At 38.1% G+C, this 23,975-nt stretch overlaps 1 protein-coding gene across 1 annotated transcript in view; it reads left to right on the plus strand.

Moving 5' to 3' along the window:
- Positions 1-22,018, plus strand: part of ddb1 (damage-specific DNA binding protein 1) — a 45,303-nt gene extending 23,285 nt beyond the window's left edge. The window contains exons 16-27 of the mRNA XM_003450791.5: positions 2,229-2,436; positions 2,701-2,796; positions 3,160-3,271; positions 5,949-6,072; positions 7,640-7,804; positions 8,343-8,437; positions 11,245-11,415; positions 13,604-13,713; positions 14,499-14,668; positions 18,172-18,274; positions 19,004-19,127; positions 21,356-22,018. Coding sequence (XP_003450839.1) covers positions 2,229-2,436; positions 2,701-2,796; positions 3,160-3,271; positions 5,949-6,072; positions 7,640-7,804; positions 8,343-8,437; positions 11,245-11,415; positions 13,604-13,713; positions 14,499-14,668; positions 18,172-18,274; positions 19,004-19,127; positions 21,356-21,439 — 1,562 coding nt within the window. The 3' untranslated portion in view covers positions 21,440-22,018. The remainder of the gene's footprint in view (positions 1-2,228; positions 2,437-2,700; positions 2,797-3,159; positions 3,272-5,948; positions 6,073-7,639; positions 7,805-8,342; positions 8,438-11,244; positions 11,416-13,603; positions 13,714-14,498; positions 14,669-18,171; positions 18,275-19,003; positions 19,128-21,355) is intronic.
- Positions 22,019-23,975: the final 1,957 nt, after the last annotated feature.

The raw sequence follows: 23,975 nt of genomic DNA on the forward strand, positions 1-23,975 counted from the left end.
GTTGATATGAGTTGGTGTTGTTTATTTAGAAAGTTATAATTTAGTTATGACACATCATAATTATAATCAAATGTGATTTGGTTAGATACGCTCTGCTTTTAAACTTTGGCATTTCCCGAAGGAATTGTAAAACGAGGACTTGAGAATGACACGATAAATGCTTTTCTGTGTTTAACCGTCTGCTTTTTGGTTCTGAAAAGATGCTGTGCAATTCAGTAAAGTGTAATGAGTGTTTATATGTGCATTAGCTAACGTTACTCACTGAGGCCTAGCAAAGACTTTCCACTAATTACCTCAGTTTTCATTTAGTATGCTGCGTCATTCACATCAGATCAAACGAATTTGACCGTGTTATAGAGAAAGGGCTCTCTGGTAGCTTGCCAAACATTTATGTAGTATTTCAGATATTGCTAGTTAAAATAAAAGCTGCTTAGGCTGGTAACCTCTGAATTTTAGGTCTCAGGCTTCATGACCACTTCATCATCCTGCACTTTCAACATGTCAGTATTTCCTTCTAATAAACATTCCCTGCCTGCTAAATGCTCAGCTCTTTCTAGTGCATAATCTCTGAGCCCAGAATACGACTGGATGGTGTCACTGAAATGATATCATGCAGTCAAGATACCCAGTTGAGGTCATTTCAGTAGTAAAAAAAAAAAGTGAATTTAAAAGCTCCAGAAGACATTATACAACTGTTATCACAGGCGGTGCAGTCATTTGATGTAAATGTAGTTGAATAGTCCTGAACTGCTGCCAGACGAAACTAAAACTGATTTTCAGGTGTGTGTTTTTGAATTTTAAATAGCTGCATGCATTATCACTGTCTGATTTACCCAAACACATCTGGCAGTGTTTTACAGCGATCTTTGTACGTTTTTGATTCTTATTTTTTTGTTACTATTAGAATAATGAATGTTATGTAAGTCACAACCAATCAGAACTTTTAAATCCATTAATGACTCCTAATCAAGACTTAATCTGTTCTGCCTCTACAGTGAAATGTAGGCATGTGCTAAGATGTAGTCCAATGGGGAGCCAGTTTGTTAACGTGTTCATTACTCATTGAAGAAAACTATGAGGTCCGTTAAAGTACAAAGATGCATTTTCTAATTGCTCGTTTTGTCAGACCAACCGTTCAAATATGCCACATTTCATTTACAAACACATCACAAAGATTCACCTGGGTCACCTGATCCAGGCCTAATTTTAAGCTTTGTTAAAAAGGACAGTTTTAAGCCTAAACTTAAAAGTAGAGGGTGCCTGTCTCCCAAATCCAAACTGGGATCTGCTTCCACAGATGAAGGCTCTACCCTCCGTTATAGTCTTATGAAATTTGAACTACGAATAAGCCAGTAGTTTGAAAGTGAAGTGCTTTGTTAGGATAATAAGGGACTATGAGGTCTTTAAGATATGCTGGGGTCAGATTATTCAAGATTTTGCATGTGAGGAAGATTTTAAATTCTTAATTTAACAGGGAGCCAATGCAGAGAAGCTAAAATGGGAGAAAAATACTCTCTCATTCTAGTCCCAGTTAGTACACTCACTGTAGCGTTCTGAATCAGCTGATGGCTTTTCAAGCTTTTAGAATGACCAGATAATAATGATTTACAACAGTCTGGAGCTAATCAATGTATAAACTAGCTTTTCAGCCTTACTTTAAGACAGAATTTTTCAGATTTTATCTCTATGCAAATAAATAAATAATATATGTGTGTTCATATAAATATGGTTCAGTAAATCAGTCAAATTAAAGGCCAAAGCCTGTGCAGGTTATTCTCTGTACACTGCTGTTATAACTACTGGCTGTATACAAGATAAAGAAAAAACTGAATGAAGTGGTGAAACATAATTAAGGCAGATGCTTTTATTCAGACCTCATGGGGCCACTGAATGGTTTGGTGAGCATTAAAAGCAACATACACAAGGAGAACACAAGGGCGAAGCATTAATACTTTGCCTCCGAATATCTCTGCCAGCGAAACAGTGATCATGGCTGTTTATTATTTATTTATTTTGTCTGATTGCCAGCGAGATCAACAAAAACTACCAAGTTGAATTTCGTGAACCCCCTGATAGAGCATTTGCTTTGGCAGAGGATGCGCTCTCACCGCGTCTTTCTGGGTGGCTTAAAGGAACTTGGCAAAAGGCTGTTTTGACCCAAATATGGATGTAGACCCATTTCTCAAGCTGTTTCAAGTCTGTGGTTTGATCTTGTTTCCTTTTCCCAGGTGCTCTAAGCGAGCGTAAGAAGGTGACTCTTGGTACACAGCCCACTGTGCTGAGGACCTTCAGATCCCTGTCCACCTCCAATGTCTTTGCCTGCTCTGACCGACCCACTGTTATCTATTCCTCCAACCACAAGCTGGTGTTCTCCAATGTCAACCTCAAGGAGGTCAATTATATGTGCCCACTCAACTCCGAGGGCTACCCCGACAGGTCAGCAGCAGAACTGTTCTTACTTTCATATTTTATCAGTGTGTAGTTTTATAGGGAATTCATCCGTTTTCTTTTCTGTGCTCTGAAGAGTTGGTAGCCGTAAGCCCTTAGCGTCTTTTGTTTTGATCCTCTAGCTGACAGAGCTGACTCAGATGTAGTCTCTTTTGATTACAGATGCATACAATCCCACTTTTTGATTTGCAGATAGTGGGTGTATTTTGCCTCTTTTCTTGCCCCTTACTAATGCTGCGTTTTTCATCACAGTTTGGCTCTGGCCAACAACAGCACTCTGACTATTGGAACCATCGATGAGATTCAGAAACTCCACATTCGCACTGTTCCCCTGTATGAATCTCCAAGGTCAGTCAAATATTGAGTTAGAACTGAACTTGAAATGAGCATTTCACATCCATCATCTGTACAAATAATGCTGTTTGTTCTTCATGTTTGCATTGCCCATTTCTTCTAACCACTTTCTCACACTGGTTTTGTTACATACGCTGGATCATTTTTTGTCATTCTTTTTTTCCCAGTCTTTTAAGTGATAGCCATGGCTTAATATCATTTGATAAAGGCTATCAGGTTAGGTTATTGATAAGGTTATGTTATCAAGGCAGAAAACATAAAGCAGGCTCCCCTAGGTGCTTTTTTCCCCCTCCTGTTTACCCATTTGCTCTTTTCATATTCACTAACGTGTTCCTACCACTGTCTTTTCTCACTCAGACGGATCTGTTACCAGGAGGTTTCCCAGTGTTTCGGAGTTCTGTCCAGCAGAGTGGAGATTCAGGATGTGAGCGGTACCACATCTGCTGTACGACCCAGCGCGAGCACTCAGGTGCAGTACCTCCCTGTTGTTTGGATGATAAACACCACAGGGCTTGTTTGTTTTGCCCTCTTATCTAGCCAGGCACACTGACTGAGAATATTGTTCATAAAATGAATCTGTGAGCTGTCAAGACGCCAAATGTTTTGTCTTGTTACCTGCGCGGAACACTGTAGCCCAACTTTCTCAACTAGGAGTCTAAAATCTGACTCCTATGGTATTCAGTGTTACACTTTGCTTAATCACAACCTGATAATTGTAATCTGAGTGTAACTGAAGCTGTTACAGTAAAGGGTTTCCTATTCAAAGCTTAACAATACTGTATTCAAGTTTTAAAAGGTTAGAAATGTTGCTATGTTGAGTTTAGAGAAGTCAGAAAGTAAATCTGTTTTTTTCTTCTCATGTTTTGATCACATCTATTTATTTTAGAATGCATTTATATGAGCTGTTAATTAAATACTAACCTAATAGCATAATTGAAGTAATCAACTCCTGAGCCATTGTCAGGTTTGTCATAGAAATTTTTAGCATTTTAAATATACAAAGTAGATGACAGCAGGGAGTTTCTGGCTTTCAGTGTGAAGAGAAAGCATGTTGTACTGGCTAGAGAACAGCAAATCATGGTATCTATGTTCATACATAAAACCTACAGTAATTAGTGAAGGTAAAACGGTATAATGCCATAACATTTGCCTTGACAAGAAATAAACTTGTCAGTCATTTTTTTGGCGGAGGTGGTGGTTCACATGAGTAAAAAGAAACAGCAGGTGTTTAGTTTAGAGTGCAAGCTTTAAGTCAACATGTAAAGTTGTGCTTGAAGGAGGTCTTGTAATTTGATAGCCTTTTCAAACACTTAAAACTTAACCAAGCTCTTTTTTTGAAGCATCATCTTAAAAAACATAAAGTGGATTAAACAAGCCTATTATCCTATAAATAATAAATGTGGTACATAAAAATATTTCAACCCAATGATGCCATTTCTTATCACATCAAGTCTAATGTTGTCAGCACACGGTTTCTGATGCTTCACTTGGGCCAGCTGTTATGAGTATTTTTAAGTTCTTAAGGCTTCTTGCTGTGGGGAATAATTACTGGATCTTCTGCTGTAAGTGTCTTCACTTACCAAAAATGAACAGTCGTTTTAATGGTAGCTTCATTTTAACAACTAGAGACAGAATATCAACAGAAAAATCCAGAAAATGTATTGCATAAAAATACTAAATTAATTTCCGTGTCACTGAGTAAAATAAGCATTTGATCCCCAAAAGAAACATGACTTACTGCTTGGTGGAGAAATCTTAATGGCCAAGCACAGCAGTAAGGTGTTTCTTGTAGTTGGTCACCAGGTTTGCACACATCTCAGAAGGGAATTTGTCCCACTCCTTTTTAGAAAAACTCTCTAAATCCTGCAGGTTTCTTGTCTGCCACTTGGCAACTCGAAGCTTTAGCTCCTTCCTCCTTTTCTATAAGATTATGGTCTGGTCACTGGCTAGGCCTCTAGACCTTAATGTGCTTTTTCTTTAGCCACTCCTTTGTTCCCGTGGTGGTATGTTTTGGGTCCTTGTCATGGTGAAAGAAAAAGGTTCCCGTCCTTGATTTTACAGTTCCTAGCCCCATCCATTGGCTCCTCAATCTACTGAAGTTGTCCTGTAAACCTATGAGAAAAACAGCCCCGAAGCATAATGTTTCCACCTCTGTGCTTGACTGTGGGAATGTTATTCTTTAGCTCATAATCAGCATTTCTCTTCCTCCTCACAGCAGGTTAAGCTGGTTTTTGATTTCATCTGTCCACAGCACTTCATTCAGTCAGATCAATTTAAAATTAGTTTTTTGTTTTTCACGTTTGGTTGATATTCTGTCTCGCACCATTAAAATAAAACTACCTGTATGTAGTGGCAGTGACCATATTAGTTAAGGGCATGCATTTAACTACGCATCTCATAAAAATAAAGGTGACAAAAATAATATAGTAGCAATAAGAGTAAATGTATGATGTCTAAATGATGATTAATAAGTTATTTTCTAAGTCTAATATAAAAGCATTAATTTTTATTTCCAAATGGTGCAGGAACCCTGAAGGATTACAATTATTGTTAGAACATTTGTCCTGTAAAGCCATTTAGAAAGCAGCAGAGTGAATGAATGAGGAAAGATTAGGCCATTTGCTTTATTCCATTGTCATCGCTTGCTATTGCTCACAGTCAAGCTCAATTTATCTGGTTAGAGTTTAGAGTTCACATCAAATTTTGACAACAGGGAACATAATCAGCTTTTGTTTAATTTGTTGACACGAAATGCAGATGACGAGTTTTTAGCTGACAAGAAAGGAAAAAAAAAAATAGTAGAACCAGACTTTCAAAGAGATTCTCACATGGAGAGCTAATCAGAAACGTCCACACTGGCAGGATGTGTTATGCCCGCTCAGCTTGGCTCTTTATCTTCTCCAAGGGGACAGGTGTATACTTTTATTTGTGTTTGCATTTACTGCCAGAGCGCCTCTCACATGTGATGACCAGAATGATGTTTACCTGATTTTAAAATGCTGCACATCTGCTGCCACAGATGGTGCCGACTGTGCTGTTCACACAGCTCATGTTGAAATGGGGATTTGAATTGTTTTATAAACCTGTGTTTGGCTTTGTCTGCCCTTCTCTTGCTTGTTCCATCTCATAAATCTACATCCTTCTAGGCTCTCTCTAGCAGTGTGAGCTCCAGCAAGCTCTTCCCCAGCAGCACTTCTCCCCACGAGACTTCCTTCGGGGAAGAGGTGGAGGTTCACAATCTGCTGGTTGTGGATCAACACACCTTTGAAGGTGAGACAGCAGAATATACATTTCCATTTGAACTAGGAGCATATGATAGTAATGTAATAATGCTGGCAATTTGGTGCATCATCCATGGTCATCATTTGCTAATAAAAGTTGCTGTTTTCTTTTATTTAATCTTATTTACTGGTTAAATATTGGTGTTTTTATGGTGGGTTTTTTGTGTTCTATGATTGTAAAAAGGTTCATAAAACATAAATGTTTTGGCATTCTGTATCTAAAGCAAACCTCTGGCTCTTTATTAAATAACTGAATGATTTTGGGAGTCATGCAAACAGTCTTCAAGCTGAATCCCAGGCAGGATTTCCTTCAGTCTGTTTTGCAATGCAGATTTTACTGCACCAAGCCTTTTTTAAATACCCAGGCATGACCATCCCCACATAAATTAGTGTATGTTATATGTTAATAATATGTAAATAAGGGACTGGTTCAGCACACTGTGTCCACATCTCATTCTGCTTTATTAATGTGCAATCAGATAACCACTCATTTAGATGTTGTGAGTTTTCCATCAGATATGGAGACACATTTTGATGCATTAGGGTGCAGATCCTGATTTGTATGCAGTTATATTTTATTAATTACCTCCACCTACACTGCCTAGGTTAATGAGCAAAAGCAGCAATAAAATTGAAAAATTTCCTCTCTAGACAAGTGCAATAAAACTAAAAAGAGAGCGAGGGAGATTAGAAATTATGCCTGTCTTCATAGTATACAGATGCAGGGGATCAGCCCGGTTTGCTACATTATTCTGAAAATCTTGCTCAGCGTCATACATCGAATCTGGCATTAAACACAAATGGGGAAAAAAAAAGTACAATGGGCCAAGAACAATCAAAGAGACCTGTATATAAGCTGTAGGCAATCCTCCATCTTGGCTATAAGATATTTGGATGAGAAGACAAAAGCATGCTGTCTAATTATGAAGCCATCCATTAATGTGTGGGATGTGTGGGACATGTGTTTAAAATAGATACATCTATTAATGAATGTATTGTGCAGTGTTATACAATTACTGCACGACATTGAGTCCAGTGCAAAGTGCTGCTGAGATTGCACTATTCAGATAAACCTGAGCTCTCACCTCAACGAGATAAATCTGATTCAAAAGAGGATGGGAGAGGGAGATGTGGGCAGGCGTGGTGTGTCTTGATTTTCTGTTGTTTATACAGTATCCAGCAGCACTACTTTTCAATTAGACTGTGAACTGAAAAGAGGTTCACATCATGGATATTGTCTGTAGATTTTTAAATACTAACAAGACTAATAACGTCTTAATACATATTATTTAAAAATTATTTAGCTGTCCACGTGGACATTGTGTGTTGTGAAAGGACAGTATAACAGCGATTGCAGTAGTTTTTCTCTATAGTGAAGTTAAAAACCTGCTTGGCCACTCATGCTTGCCTTGTCTGATTTTTATTGCAATGTTACAGTGTTTCCCTTTGTGAAAAGAATCATTCTTCAACTATTAACAAAAACTTTAAATCCTAGTAACATACACATTCTCCTTGTTTTACATTTCTAAGTCATTTGTATTTTGTGTATTTGTCAGTTCTGCATGCCCATCAGTTCCTCCCCAGTGAGTATGCCCTCAGCCTGGTGTCTTGTCGCCTGGGAAAAGACCCGTCTGTGTATTTTATCGTCGGCACCGCCATGGTGTACCCAGAGGAGGCTGAGCCCAAGCAGGGACGCATCATTGTCTTCCACTACACCGACGGTCAGTACCCAAACGTTCTTCAGTTTTCTCCATTTGCAGAAAATAAACCTAAAATCACTTTTCTGTCTTGTTCTTCAACCTTTATCCCATTTGCCTTCTCAACCTGGCTCATTTTGCCTTGCTCTCTTCATCCTTCACCTGTTTTCATTTTCTCCTCTCCACCCTCTGTCCTGTATTTCACGCACGGACACTTTGTCCTGCCACGCTCCTGTTTCCCTCCTCACTTAATCATTTTCTTATCACTTCTTATCAGACGTTCCTCCTCTCGACACTACTGATTCTTCTCATTTCCTTTCACACTGCGCCCCTCTCAAGGTGCATTGCGTGCCTTTCGTTTATCCTCCTGCAACTCTTCATTTTGCCTATCCTCATTCTGAACGCATCTGTCTTCCTTTCTTCACTTTTTCCCACATCTCTCAGTAATTGAGCAGTAGTCACTCTTTTTTTTTGTAGGAGCTAGTTTAACTGAACCTTTCATGTCTAATGCTTTGAAAGTTAAAACAAGACTGACTGGCAGACATTGTGCTTTTTCCTCCAGGTAAGCTCCAAACCGTTGCTGAGAAGGAGGTGAAAGGAGCTGTCTACTCTATGGTAGAGTTCAATGGCAAATTTCTGGCCAGCATAAATAGCACAGTAAGTGGTCATTAGTATTTTTAGCTGGTCATAGAAAAATCTTGACTTTTTCTTATAGTCATGCTTGAAGACCTGAAGAAAAGTGCAGCTTGAAGTTTAAATTGTTTTAATTTGTCAGATTCTATTTTTTTCTTTTGCTGAAAAAACTTGCTTGCACAATTAAATCTTTACTTTCGGCCCTTGGGAAGGTGCCTGAGTCAAGTGCACCTCCATCACAATTACTTTTCACTTCCCACGTCACAATTTACCATCTGGTCCAGAGATTAAAAGCAGCACCTCTCTATTTTGCTTCAGTTTTCTCACCATGTGTCGAGAAAACTGAATTGTGACATGTGTTTACTTGTATAACTGAACTGGCTCTGCAGATGCTCAAGTTCAGCTTCCAACTAGAGAAACTTTGACTCAGATCCTTCATTTAACCTTAACATGAAGAATGGCTGCATATTCTCTTCCAAATAGTATGAATATATTACATTTAGACTCTAAAGTGTTTATTCCTTAAGTGTACTTTTGTAAAACTTCTTTGTATTGTTCTGAAGAGACATCAACTGAAGGTGACCTGGGACCAGGCTGTACTTTCATATAATATCAATTCGTAGCACAAGATGGAGCATTGAATTAATATGACATTTATGTAGGCGAACAAAATAACACATTCTTATGTCCGACGTTGGACTGAGGAAATGAGAATAGACCTAAAAATAAACAATTAAAACCAGCACGATTTTCAACACAACCACAGATATAATGCTGTCCCCTAGTGGTAAACATTTTAGATTTGCAGAAGTTATACGGTGGTGTGAAAAAGTGTTCGCCCCCTTCCTGAGTTCCTCTTTTTAATATTTGTCACAATTTTGAGAATTTTGTTCTACTCCACTTTGTCAGGCAGGTCCTAATATAAGTGATTTCTTGATTGAGAACTGGTGTGGCAGTAATCAGGTCTGGGTGTAGCTGGAGTTGATTTATGTTAAAACAGGGGGGTTAACTTTTTTGCACAGCGCCATGTAGGTGTGAATATTTTGTTAATAAAGACCTTCATTAAGAAATGGCATTTTGGTTTTTTTGTTATCTTTGTCTTATATTTAATTTGTTTGATGATCTGAACAATTTAAGTGTGACAAATATACAAAACAATAGGAAATCAAGAAAGGGGCAAATACTTTTTCAGTCAGACTGCTCAGTGTGCTTCATTTAGTCCACCTTCAAGTGATTTGCATGTTTTGACTTTCTTTGATTGTGACAGGAAATGACAAAAAGTACCTCCTTAGCAGTTTTTCTTCAATATCTAAAGCAGTTGATCCCACATGGATGAATATGAGGATTGCTTGACATACAGTGTGAAAGAAACAGCTTCACCCCCCACTCTTCTGTAATACCACACTCATTCACACTAAGATATAGATAGATTAAAAGGATTAAAAGCTAGAAAGTCATGTTTATCCAAAGATTCAGTGATGGGTTTCAGATGTCTGGAACTCATCACTCACTGCAGCTAACTTTCCACATCAAACTCACCTTCTAGCTCCCAAAGATAAACAGTGATTAAAGGGTAATCAATCTTGGAAGCAGTATTAATTTTTCTTTATGGCGACAACCTCAGTAGAGCATTATGCAAAATGTTTTTGTTTTTTGTTTTTTTGTTTATTTTTTACTGGACAATTTTTCTTATTTTTTCTTATCTTTTTTTTGTTTGTTTCTTTTGTTTTTAAACTACATATTTTTACACTTGGGTCTTTCTTTCTGCATCTTAGTGTCTTTTAAGCACTACACTCTTTATTTCTGCTCAAACTTGATATGGACAAACAAACAAATTTAATTTTTCTGGAAATTTAAGAAATTCCTGACTGAAGTAGAAATCTTGTTCTTACATGGGACTGAGTCCCTACTGCAAAGACGAACAGTCAAGAGTCATTACTGATTCAGATTGATTGCAACGTTGGCAATACAAAATGGATCGAAGTCAGACCGTGATTGTTTCGAGACGAGCGACCTGTGTAATCACCTTGTGATCAAAATTGGTGACCCAGAGGTTGAGGTTATTGCATGGTGATTGCAGCTACTTGAAATTGTCTCCAACAACAACAAAAATTTGATGTAATCACTGGGCAACCATCTTTTTTTGGTTCAGTTTTTTCCTTTTTTTTTTTTTTTTTTTTTTTTTTGTTTGTTTGTTTTCTCCCTCCTAGTAACTAATGCAGCTGAGTAAATAAAGTTTGAAAATGTTTATTACATTTTTAAATTATACTCAAGTATACAAAACAAAGAAAACAATAGTTCCAAAGGTAAAACAAAAAACGTCATTAAATGAGTAAAGGATGAAGTTGTTTTGTTTTTGTTGTTTTTTGTTGTTGTTGTAATGTAAACTTTTTACATGCAGTTACATTTTTTGAAATAATAACAATAGATGATGACGATAATGATACTAATAATCATTCCAAATAAAACCAGCTAGTCTTTGATCTGTTGAGTTTACCATCATGAGTAGAAATTAGGTCACAGAAATCTACCTTGATTTTTTTTTTTATCAATTACTTGGCTCAAATTAATTATTAAAAAATTGTTAGCTGGTGCAGACAGCATGAAACTGCGAGTCTAATTAGCCGTTTAATGTTCATTAATGTTGCAGCTTATAATTCGTGTACTCAATCAGCACCTCGCCCTCATGCTCACACACACAATCTGGAGTGATAGCATTGTGGAAGTAAAATGTCATACACTTCATCAAACATGGCTAAAGCTAATCGCTGCTGCTTTTATCTTTGGCAGCTTGACAACCAACAATTATACATGCTTATTGTTTGTTTAAGGTCCGTCTGTACGAGTGGACGGCCGAGAAGGAGCTGAGGACCGAGTGTAACCACTACAACAATATCATGGCCCTTTACCTGAAGACCAAAGGAGATTTCATTCTGGTAGGAGACTTGATGAGGTCCGTCCTGCTGCTGGCATACAAATCCATGGAGGGCAACTTTGAAGAGGTAAGAAGAGAAGGTTTAATATATCAAACAAGTTGGTTTGTCTGTACCGAAACCAGCTGTGAAAACACAAATTAACCTTGAGTTTCATTCAAGGCTGCTCATTTTGAAACATTTTTATTTATTTTTACAGACTTTGGTTTAGTGTCTGTTTACCCACATTTGCATGTTTTAACTCTTCTCTTCAGGGTATAAATGTTGTTGTTGTTGTTGTTGTTATTTTTTTTTAATGTCTACCACGCATAGCCTCATACCTCCCAGCCTTCTGATGAGCAAAGTGTTCAAATTGATTTGTGAAGAAAGATACAGAGATTTGATGATGAGTCACGCATCCTATTGTGTGCGTGTTGTGTTGTTGTGCTCAGTGTAATAAGTCCTGGAGACCAAAAGGGCTTGAATTTATTTAGAAACAAAACATACCTTCCAGTGCCTCAAAATTTTAGATGGAAAATATTATCTTCTTACATACCAAAGCAAGTATAATCAATATTTTGCATTAACAATAGATCAAGTGCTGCGCCTAAAAAAAAGTACTCAACTCTGTAGTTTGCTGTTGGGAGATAGAAAATCTTTAAATTTCTCTTCCAGCAGCTTTGGTTCGGTGCAACAGGCTGTTTGTTTTAGTGTACAGTGCTGCATTTTTCTCTATCTGCCCATTAGGACTCTGCCATATAACATCATTCATATTAACACGATCAATTTGATATGTGATATTAAAATGTCGTATTGTGATATCATTGCTATAGCAGTGGCATGCATTTACACTCTTTAGTGCATGGACTTACGAGACAAGCCCAGGCATGTGTGTGAGAGCAACTGCCACACATTTCAGCCTACAATGACGATTTAGTACGTAAAAGAGGAGCTACTTAAACAACCCAGTGCAACAACATGCAAGAAAACCATTCATGCAAAACAAGGAGACAACAAATGTGTTTCAACACCTTAGGCGAAAGCTGTCCAGTACAGCTTGGCTACAAAGAAGGAGATGCTTGCAGTTGGTGATGTGGGATGTTTTTATGTGATGGTGTTGGGCAGCTCCTGATAAGTTAAGCAATTTAACATTGTAACTTATCAGGAGCTGCCCAACACCACTGCATAAAAACATCGCACATCACCAACTGCTACCATGTTAAATTACTTAGTGTTAAGCATTTACTTTATTCTCAAAGATTTCCTGGGAAAACAAGCTACTCAAACTACTTTTGTGCTACACCTGATTTATGCTGTGTCACTACTGTTGCACTATATTGTTCCTGCTGCTAGCACCTTGTTTCGGTGGATTCACACTTCAAATTTGAAAGTGTGTCATCAGTGACAGTAGCTCATTGGAAAAGAAGGATGGAAAATTCCCTTCATTCATTTACACATAAGTGCTGCTTCAGTTCAGTATTTTTTTTTCTACATTGCCAGAAATATCATTATCACACATTTCTTGAAATATAACAGTATTTCAAGATAGTTATTACAATATAACCCCTACCGCTCAACACCAAACAGAAAGCAGAGATAGTTTGCAACTAGCTTTTGAATGTAATGACACATTCAACAGATAAACAGCTAGATATTTACCTTAGAAGATAAACAAGATTAAAAGTAAATATTGGCCTTATATTTATCTGTAGTCCTGTGAACCTGTATTCTTTGTAATGATCAATAGGGGTCATCTTAATGTGTTTATCATCTCAAACACTAATTTTCAGTCGTCTTTAATACTGCATGGTGATCTGCTTTGCCAGTTAGACTCCTATTAACAGTAAAATAGATGATAAAGCCGGGCATTGTTTAGGGCATGTTTGACTTATTGCTGGAGTTGTACATGATCTAGCAACCTTTACCGTCATTTAAAATAAGCCAGTGAGCTCACAGTGCAAATACTTTAAGTTATATATAGTGTCCATCATAGACCCAGCTCAGGATCCTTATAGTGAGCTCCATGTGCATAATCAGCATGAATAGAACAGATTTGAAAAGCATTTTTCATGCCTTTGTATTCAAGGGCATTTCATGTTGCTCAGGGCTTGAAACATAAAAGCAGTATGTTTGGAGTCAGCACTTCTTAGCTCATAGATAATGCAGTATCTGCTTGGAGACAAGTACCACCTTTGTTTTGCCCAGGACCTCTCTGGTGTTTACTGTTTTCTCTGACATATCTTACGTTTGTTTGGGGGGGGGTTATTATTTGCTTTAGATTGCCCGTGACTTCAATCCTAACTGGATGAGTGCAGTGGAAATTCTGGATGATGACAACTTCCTGGGGGCGGAGAACGCCTTCAATCTGTTTGTCTGCCAAAAGGACAGGTGAGGAGGAGCAGTATAAACGGTGCTGTGAGTAGTTTTGCACATTAACGTGAATGATTCCTGTAAGCATTACGGCCCCATTACATTTTCCATTGAAGTCAACCATCAAAAAAAGTTTGTGTCAACTCCAACATTTATTCACTGAAGGCAGTATCATCTTATTACGAGGGTGATTTTTACCGTGAGTTGCACGGTACTTCGTAGAGCACCATCACTGTAGTGAATGTGATGCAGCAGCAATTGTCCTTGCATTTGTTTTGGAAGTTATCTCAGCAGTGAGCTTTTAGCCACTCTGCTGCCTTTCTCTCTTTAGTAATTCTGCTATAAAACAAGTGTTGACTTTAAGGAAAAGTAAGAAAGATGTGGTCTGGAAGTGAGTGTGCTACATTTATGTCCCAGCTTATTATCCGCCTTCTACATCAAGCTGGACCTCTCAATGCTTTTGACCTTTATTTTTGTGTCACATCTCTCTTCCTGTTGCTCTCCCCCCTGTTTCTCACCCTTTTATCCATTACTTCTCTATCATTCTCTGACCTTTTCTAACACTTCTAATATCTCTGCCCCCCTTGTTTTTTGTTTCGTTTAATCGATCAAGTCTGTCCCCCAATAATTTCTTTTTTTCCATTTTTCCCTTAATCTTCTCTTTGTTTTTGCACTTTATTTTTTCTCTCCTATCTGTTTGCTCATACATCAACCCTTTTTCTTACATGTTTTATTCTTTATTGTTTATAATCCCTCACTCTCCACCTTTTGCATTTCTCTCTCACCGTCCTTTCTCTGGTCAGTGCGGCCACCACAGACGAGGAACGTCAGCACCTGCAGGAAGTGGGGCTGTTTCACCTTGGGGAGTTTGTAAATGTCTTCTGCCATGGTTCGCTGGTGCTGCAGAACCTCGGCGAGAGCTCCACACCCACCCAGGGCTCAGTGCTCTTTGGCACAGTTAATGGCATGATTGGTAAGTGCACAGATGACATGACAAATTGCTGTAAGCCTACAGCCAGTATTAGTTAGCTTAGCTTAGCCAGTATTAGTTAGCTTAGCTTCCCAAGACTGAGAAGAGGTGGAAACTACATGCCAAGTGACAAAGGTAACAATATTTAGTTCCCACTGGCTCTCAGCCTACACAAAGACAAACACTGCACTGTTTCTTGGCTGGCAGTAGGAACTTCCTACTGTCCACTGGTTTCCTTGAACTGAGTGGAGGCTCCCAGCCAAGTAACTTTTCAGCATGTAGCACTCCAAAACTTTACTTTCACCTTGGCTTTTGTCCTGGTCAGACAAATGAGAGATAATTTGTCAATTAGTGGAAGTGACGGGAGGTAGATAGTTTTCAGAGCCAGCAAGATTTATCCCCACCCTCCTTGTTTTTCAGCCTTTGTGCAAAGATGCACTGAGAAGTTAGGGGCTCCAGTCATCTAACTGTTGGCTAAATCTGATTTTTAACTTCTGAAATTTCTCCTTTACCATTACTTCACCTAACTTCACTCATTAGTAATGTCCAATTTTATGGATTAACATGGATTTATTTGTAATAGCCACTGCTGAGAGTTTCCATCGTTATTCAATAGAGGATTGATAGCAGGAGTTATTCTGTGGCGTTGGTGTGGTGTAAGATGTAAATAGAACAGGCTCATTTTAACCCTGCGTTTAATTTTAAAAGATAATAAAATGAAACTGTTTTTGGAAATACAGTTAATTTTAAATTTAATGCTGTCAAAGGTTGGATGTTGAGCACTTTATTGGATCTCCCTCTTCTTCTTCTTCTTGCTACGCTCTTTATTGATGAACTGAGGAGTTGCTGTAGGTTTAAGAGAGAAATCTTCTCTCTTACTGGCTCAGGTGACTGGTCTAGACAGGCCAGTTTATAGCACCCGGGCTCTTTTCTTTTCAAGCAGTAAGGCGGGCATCATGAAATAAGTTAGGAAAGGACACGGTCTAAGAGGCAGCACTTTTTTTCTCTCTTTTTGTTTTTAACTAGTTCTAGTGAGATTCTCAATGTTGATCTTTTCACCTCTGTTTTTTCAGTGTTTTCACTGATCAGCATATGTAGATGAATAATAAGAAGAATTATACAAGTATTTAGAGTTTTAATTTAAAAAACCTGATTTCTCTTTCTTACCTCTTTCTAGTTTTTAAATGCGCTGTTTAAGAGAGTAGCAGATTATTACAGCCAGGTGGTTTTTATATTTTACAAAGCTGCATATTTTTTGTTAATCAAAAGCTTAACAGCACCGTGTGTTTTTTGTTTTTTTCAAAACGCTGCCTCCATTGCTCAGGATAAACCACAGGTATCTCTGTGAAAAGTTTTCTAACAGATTTTGGTAGGAAATTAAAAAAAAAAAAAAAAAAAAAATCCGGTGAAAAATCTCACAATGACAGTCCTTTAGCAAATGATTGCCTCTGCAGTGCTACAGTCACTGTCAGTGTTTTCATATACCTCAGACTAATTAGAGAGTGCACAAACGTCTCCAAAGCCATTTCTTTAAAACTAATGTTTCCATTTGAGAAAGGAATAAGAAAGGAAAAGAAATCACAGTTTACACCTCATTACTCAGATTAAAACTAGTAACTTTCATCCTGGCAGTAATGAAGGCAGGGATGAAAAACGTGGAGCACACAACATTCAGACACAGCAGTATTTCACCCCTTGGTCTCCCAGAGCACCAACACGCAGCACATAATTTCCCCTCAGCACTCTCTCTGTGACTCCTGAAAAAGTGTCAGAAGAAAGTTTAACAGGATACGAGAATTTCCATTGTACGCTCCAGTTAAAGGTTTCCACAGGAGCTGGTAAACTAAAATGAGCTTCAGTGTCTAATGAAGATAAATACCTCTGCCAGGGTTATTGCTCTGAGATGTTTTGATTTATTAGACATTACTGGAAAGAAGCTGCAAGGCCACAAGATTATTCCAGCCAGATAGCAACAAACAAGCGGATAAACTTGCAATAAACTTGTTGAAAATGGATAGTAGATAATCTTAGATGGGAAGATTATTGTGATCGATTGAAGTAACGCGGGAGAGTCCATTATTTGGGAAAGGCAGAGCTTTAGGAACAGTCTTTCAATGCTAAATTTAAATTCTAAATCTTTTACTTGTGTTATTAGTCAAATAGAGAATACTGGATGTTAGTATTTTCTAAGGAGTTGCGGAGCTTAATCAGTGTGATTGAGTTTAAAATGTTTGCTTTATTTTGTTTTTTAAATTAACTTTTAGCTAAACCTCCAAAATATGTTTTGTTCTAGCATGAGGCCAAATTGAAAAAATTGTACTTTTTATCTATTTATTCCACTCGATTTAATTTTTTTCCTAACTTTATATATATATATATTATCTAAAAGTTTCTGACTGTTTGTTAGACAAAACAAGACAACATGCAAATGATGAGCCATGAGTCAAATTTACATACAAGTTCCTAGAAGATCAGCAGGAGAAAATGCATATTAATTTGTTTTTTCATCCAGAACTGTTGATGCAGAATGTGGTATTTGGGTGCACTGAGTTGCTGGGACTAATCCTCCAGTGGAAAAGGGAGAAGGAGAGGGTAGACTGATGATCAAAGACCTTTCATTAACCCGCTGATGAACAAAAATAATGTCGCATCTTTTTCTGCAGCTTTTATTTGGAAGACCTTTATAGTCTCTCTGTTGCTCCACATCAGTCACAGCAACACAAAGCATATTAAATAGAATTTACTGTTATTTGACACATACGGCACAGGCTTCCATCACATTGCCATACAGCGTTTCACTTTAGCATTTCTTATTAAACATAAAAGAGTTAAGTGCCTAATATCAAGTTGTTTCTCCAAGTTTTGTTTTACATTTTTATTTCTCTGACATTTCTCAGTCAAAGATAATCAGATTAATAGATGATTATAGTAGTAAGTTGTTGCCCTGCTATCCTCCAGGCTCATGTCCCAAAGCACTTTCATGACTTTACAGACACAGAAATTGTCTGCATTGCACATCAGTGCAACTCTTTGTTCACAAGTTGCTTTTTTTTGTTTTGTTTTTTGTGCCAGTCAGTTTGAGTGCACATTACTTCCCCAGAGTGTTAGAGTAGCCCACTCTGTGTACCACAACTTTAATTTGTAGCACAGAGAAGAGCGCACCACTTCCCTGAAACTCTGCGACTACAATATTTACAGCACAGTCGGTCTCAAAATGAGACCGTTTGGAAATCTTTTAAATTATTGAACTATTGAAATCCTGCTTCTTTACACCCAACATAGTCCCAGCATACAAGCATGAAATTTGTATTAGGGCGATTGCAGTCACACTAATGATCTTTTGATTTATTAATTATACAGCTGTTGTGAGTTTATTATGAATCTAGTCCTTAAAATTCTTCTCACTGATGTGAACCCAGAAGTATTTCCCATCTGCTGCAAAAGACTGCCGAGGTGAAAATCTGTAACGCCTCCATTGTGTTTTTGACTAACGTGTGTGTGTTTAGGTCTGGTGACATCCCTGTCCGAGGGCTGGTACAGCCTCCTGTTGGACCTGCAGAACCGCCTCAACAAAGTCATCAAGAGCGTGGGAAAAATCGAGCACAGCTTATATCCTTTTTACTTTTATAGTACGCTTGCCATCTGTCAGAAAGATGGAGGTGAACTGCACTGACAGCTGTGATTTGAGAAGCGAGAGGAGTAATACTGTTTTCTTTTAATTAGCTTTGATTTGTTTGCTAGATTTTTCAAGTGTGCAAAAATTTGTATTCGGCTCCACGGGCTTTTGGTCTCATCATTTGATTCTTATTTACAGCTTAAACTACAGCAATTTAGCAGTTAGCAAAAGAAGTCATTTGTGACTTATTTTATCATTTTTAAGCCAAACTTGAGCCAGTTCTGATTTCTCTAATGTGAAGTTTGACTGGTTGCATTGATCTTCTACTGTAGTACTGTACTGCGACGGCTTGTCTTTAGGTTTTAGAGCGCTGGTCAGACAAACTAAGCTTAAGAAAATCACCTCTGGTTTTAGGAAATTGTGAAGGGCATTTTTCTGTTTTTTAGATTTCATTGATTTGTCCAGGCATGTTAGTCTAGATAATACATTTCCCAAAGTATTATTAAGCATTGTACAGTTGTTATGGATTCAGCAGTAACATCGTGACTCAACCAACCTTTTCTCTCTGGTCTTCTGAGCAGTGCTGCTTTTATTAGACTGCTTTCTCATTATAGTGAATATCTGTTGACTCGGCCTGAGGTAAAATGTGCATTATTGTACCGAAGGTGCTATCCTCAGGCGAAGCAGCTGCCTTGTATTGATTTTCCTTGACTGCGTTGCACCTGGAGGTCCTTCCACACGGAGCGAAAGACGGAGCAGGCCACGGGATTCATTGACGGGGACCTCATTGAAAGCTTCCTGGATCTCGGCCGGGCAAAGATGCAGGAGGTTGTCAGCACTCTGCAGGTAGGAGCTCATGTCCATTCAGATCTACACTTAACCAGGATGGTTTTCAAGTGATGAGTAAACATTGTTACAAAAACATACCAACAGAGGTCTTTTCAGAGTCAGCTTGGTGTTTTTAGTTTAGTGATAATGTGTTGTAAAAAAAAAAAGAAAAGAAGTCATTATTCATCCCAAGCCAACAGTTTGTTGATGACTTTTCCCTTTATGACCTCTAGTTAAGTACAAGAAAAAGTTGTACATCCCTCGGTACTGTCATCACTGATTACACATAAAGTGTGGGCTGGTCTCTGCAAATGATTAGTTAGTATATTTAAGAAAGCCATTAAAAGTACAACTTTCTGAACCTTATGACTTTAGTCAGATTGCCTTTGTCTATAATTGCTGTTTTCCATCTGCCTCATTTGTAAAAGCTCATTGTTTTTATCCCACCAAATCTTTTCACTTGGATTCAAGTCTGCTAACTGCGATAGTCAGTATGCTCGGGATTGCCGTCTTCCTGGAACGTTCAGTGATTACCCAGAGAGCATCAGTTCGTCATGACAAACATTGCCAGTGCTTGCAGCTTGTCAGATTGGCCTCGTCAGTCTTATAGCAGCTCTAGTCCAATCTTAAACGGTCTCCCAAACCTCTGTCTTCACGTCTCTTTTCATATTTAAGTCGTATTATGTTCAAAAGAGCAGCGAGGCAAGGTTAGGCAGGCATGAGGCCCGTGCTTGTTTAGTGTTTAGCTTACAGCCTGTCTGTTCCTGCCTCCATCACTTTCTCCAGCACGTACCTGCCAGTAATATGGAGGCTCTTTCTCCACAGTTGTTTTGAAATTCTGAGGCTCCTTTGGGAAATTTTACACTTTGTTCCCGGGTGTACAGCTGTATCATAACTTTTAAAGCAGGAACTTGAATTGCTTTGGAAATCTTGCAGGCAGTGCCATTTTGATGTAAAGAAATACTTTGTGTTAGGTTTGTGAAACAGCTCTCTTATCTATGACATGTGTACTCAGCTGGAGTGCAGAGATGGACTTGCATCTATATCACTGAAGTAAATTCAGTGTTGTTCCCTGTAGTATAGTTGCATATTGTTATTATTAAATTTAAAGTGAACAAACAAATATGAAAGTTAGTGTAATAACCGAGGTTGACAGAAGCCAACAGGTCCAACAGGAGCAGCTGGTGAAGAAGGATGCAGTTTGTATTTGTTTTTTGGCTTAAAGCGACGCTGAACTTTGAATGACTCTTTGGACAGTTTTTATTAGCTGACTGGGAACTGGAAATAACATTCATAGCAGAACAGGTGGAAAAATAAATTTTGGCAGGTAAACAAATAACAATATACTGCTTTGTGTGTCTTTTTAGCCTTACTGCATTTAAAAAAATAAATAAATAAAAATTACACTTTTAGCTGATAAACAAAGGCTGTTCCCTGTTTGCCTCCCGAGAGCAGCCAATAAAGACAGTCCAAAGTATTTGGATGGTTTGTTTGCCAGGAGACGCCTGTTTAAAGCCAGGGTGCTGCTAAAGTTGGATCACTGCTATAAAAATAAAATATGTTAGCTGCTCACTGGTGTCTCTGTGCAACTAAAAATAGGTACATTAAAAACTAATTGCATATTTGATGTAAAAAATTAAGTCTGCAACTAACAGTTTTTTGTTTTGTTTTTCAGCATCCTAGCATCTTAATAAGCTAAAAAAAAAAAGCCCATTAAAATCACAGCTTTATGAAGCTCAAGTGATGCCATCACATTTACTCTGTCCAAAGAAGACTCCAGAATCCAGCCTTATCCAGTTTAGTCATATTCAGACACAAAAAAACATAGTCCAAGAAAAAATGTAATCAGTCCTTTTGTGTTGTTTGCTTGCACTTTCATTGAAAGCCCATCATTTAAATCCCAGTAGAAAGAAGTTTTGGTTCACAGCAGGAAAACCCAAGAGCCTCTATATGCAGCAGAAAGTGATGAAAAAAATGACACCGATTAAGTGCAATCGTATAAAAAAATAAAATAATAGTTTCTGCCAATTTTTTTATTTATCTAAGTGTTGAGTAATTTGTTCAGAAGCTTTTAAGATCATTTCATGTCCACTCAAGTGAAATAATAAATGCAGGTGAAGGAGTGAGGCTGAGTAAAAATGCTTGAAACGTGCTGTGTGTGTTCATTTTTCATCTGATGTGAAAGTGGCACTGAGGGGGTTTGTCTTAGTATTGGAGGCTCATAGCTCGGTGTCCTTCGATTTCAGATCGATGACGGGAGCGGCATGAAGCGTGAAGCCACAGTGGACGAGGTGATTAAGATAGTAGAGGAGCTGACAAGGATCCACTAGTTTCCAGCAGCGTCGAGAGCCCCGCCGAGCGAGCGGACGGTCCCGAGGCGTAATGAAGACGCTGACGAAGGGAACGGTTTGGTTTTTTGCAGATATGTAAATAATTATAAATAAACAATGTGCGCATGGTCATCTGCCAGACTTCAATAATTTGTCACCTGTTGAGACCCTGAAGGTGCTACACAATGACTGTAGCACTCTTCACTTAGACGAGAGTCTCCAGGCGAAGTGCGTAGCATCCTGTCTGAACAACAGAAAGACCAAAGTGAAAACACTGGTCTGAGTGCGTGCGTTTGTGTGTGTGCGAGTGCGTGTGTGTGTGTGTGGAATATAAACAGGAAAAATCCAGAGATTTTCCTCACACAGAAGCTGTTCTCTGGGATGTTTGTGACAGTTTAAGGTTAGCTGATTGTCTACACCCCACCTTTTAAATGTGACTGCTTTACAGTTCCCAAGTTTATTCGTTAAGTCTGGAGTAAACTTGCTGTATGACAAAGAAAATAAGATAGATTTATAGATATTTTGTCTTTGTGATGTTTTCTTTGTTAATTCTAATAAACTTTGCTTTAGTACTCTTCACATCTTTGTCTCCGGTTCTTGATTGTTTTCCAAACTCAGGCCCTGGTGCACTGCATCACTCGAGGTTAATGCTGTCAGTAATTAATGTAAAAGTCAATCATTAGAGTTACTCAAGAAGAGTTCTGCATACTAGTTTAAACTTCTTGCTTTTCATGGAGCTCATCTGGATTAACAAATCTAAAATCTCTGCAGCTGATAGGTTTATTTTACTTGCAAAGATGTAGACATTCCTGTGGTCTGTTATTTGTGGTTTGTGGTAACTGATAAAACACAATTATACTAATAAGTTCAACTACCATATTGAACATGGAACACATTACATGCACTAAACTGCATCATTTTAACATGTTTATCTACAGTTTAGCCAAAGTGCTTAGATCCTGCTGCTCTGATCTTTAATAACTAAGCTTTAATTAAATTGCATTGGGCTGATGATGCAAACAGTTTTGATCCCAGCTTTTAAATGGAAAAATGCAATTTCTTTAATTTAATTGTTTTGTTAAAAAACGATAAGGAATAATCAGTTGAGATAAAATAATCATATCTTCAACGGAGTTTTTTAATAAATGTATTTAAAGAGCAGATTCAAGATGAATCACAAAGTGCTTCACATCAAATAAAAACAAAACAAAACATGAGACCAGGAGTAAAATACCAGGATATCAGAGATGAATAGATTGTAACCAAAGTGTGCTGCTTAATTATGCACATTGCTAGTACTTTTTACCTGTAATGGAGGGTTTTACAGTGCAGTATAAATACTTATAATTATGTAAAGAATCTAAAAATTTCACTGCTCAGCTGGCACAGCTCTTAACGTACAACTTTATAGCCTTATTATTCAGGCGGAACTGTTTTTATTTAGGTTGCAGAGTTTAGTCTTTTCCCGTTTTTATATGTACAACTATTTAAATATTCTTCCAGAAGGTGCCCTCTACGATCCCTGCAGTCAGCCTCGTTCATCAAATTAATACAGCTCCTTGGGTTTTATTTGCAGTTAATGCTGACTCGATACTGTCAGCGCCACAGCCGCAGTGAACTTGGGCCCAAAAAAATAAAGAAAAATTGGTTTAAAAAGTGTTTCTGGGACGGTAAATCTGTTTGTGTACTAAGCACGCAGGGTCTCATCTGTGTTTCTTTATCAGACCTGCTGAAATTCAGAATGCTGCTGTGCATTGTATTCTCAAGCACCTCATTAATTTATGTTGTGTGCGCATTCCTCTTCATCTTCAGTAAACAATGTCAGATTGGAATAAAGCAGCGTCTCCTGTTGAAGGTATCAAAGGTCTTACAGATGGAAATACTGCTGGGCCGACTGTGCGCACCAGCCTTTTAGAAATGATTCTCTCCACTGAGGGTTTGAAGGAAACTGGTCAGTGACTGGCAGCGAAAGTCCACTGCCAATTCTCCTGAGCTATTTTTGTCCCACTGTCACCATCCAGAGGCATTTTTGCTCTGCTTCTGCCTCCATCTTCACACCCACTGTACTCTGAGTTCACTGGAGACCTCTGTACATGTCACAAAGAATTCAAATTAGAGTGCAGACATTAAAAATAATACATCAACTCAATATTTGTACCTGTTTTCACTGATGGGGGGTTGAATTTTCTGTGATGGAAACTCATATCACTCTGAGTACTGCTGCTTTTTATCTTGTATAAATCACATGTTGTAACTTGTGTGTATACACACTACACTGATGCCTTACCAAGGACATGCCAGAAAGCAGGACACAGTGACAGCCCCCTATATAACCGTGTATATCACAGCATTCATTCTTAATGTTAATGCAAGGTTTATAAAAAGGAAAAAAAGCACTCCAGACAACATTGCATATTAAGCTTTAAAATGGTTAATGTGGCACTTTGACCCAATGTTTTGTTCCACCGTTAAATAATAATTTCCTGTGTGGATCTCCAGGGGTGTGTCCATCCTCAACCCGAATGTAAACAAAGCG

Source organism: Oreochromis niloticus, linkage group LG1 (assembly GCF_001858045.2).
Source record: "Oreochromis niloticus isolate F11D_XX linkage group LG1, O_niloticus_UMD_NMBU, whole genome shotgun sequence".
Classification (NCBI taxonomy): domain Eukaryota; kingdom Metazoa; phylum Chordata; class Actinopteri; order Cichliformes; family Cichlidae; genus Oreochromis; species Oreochromis niloticus.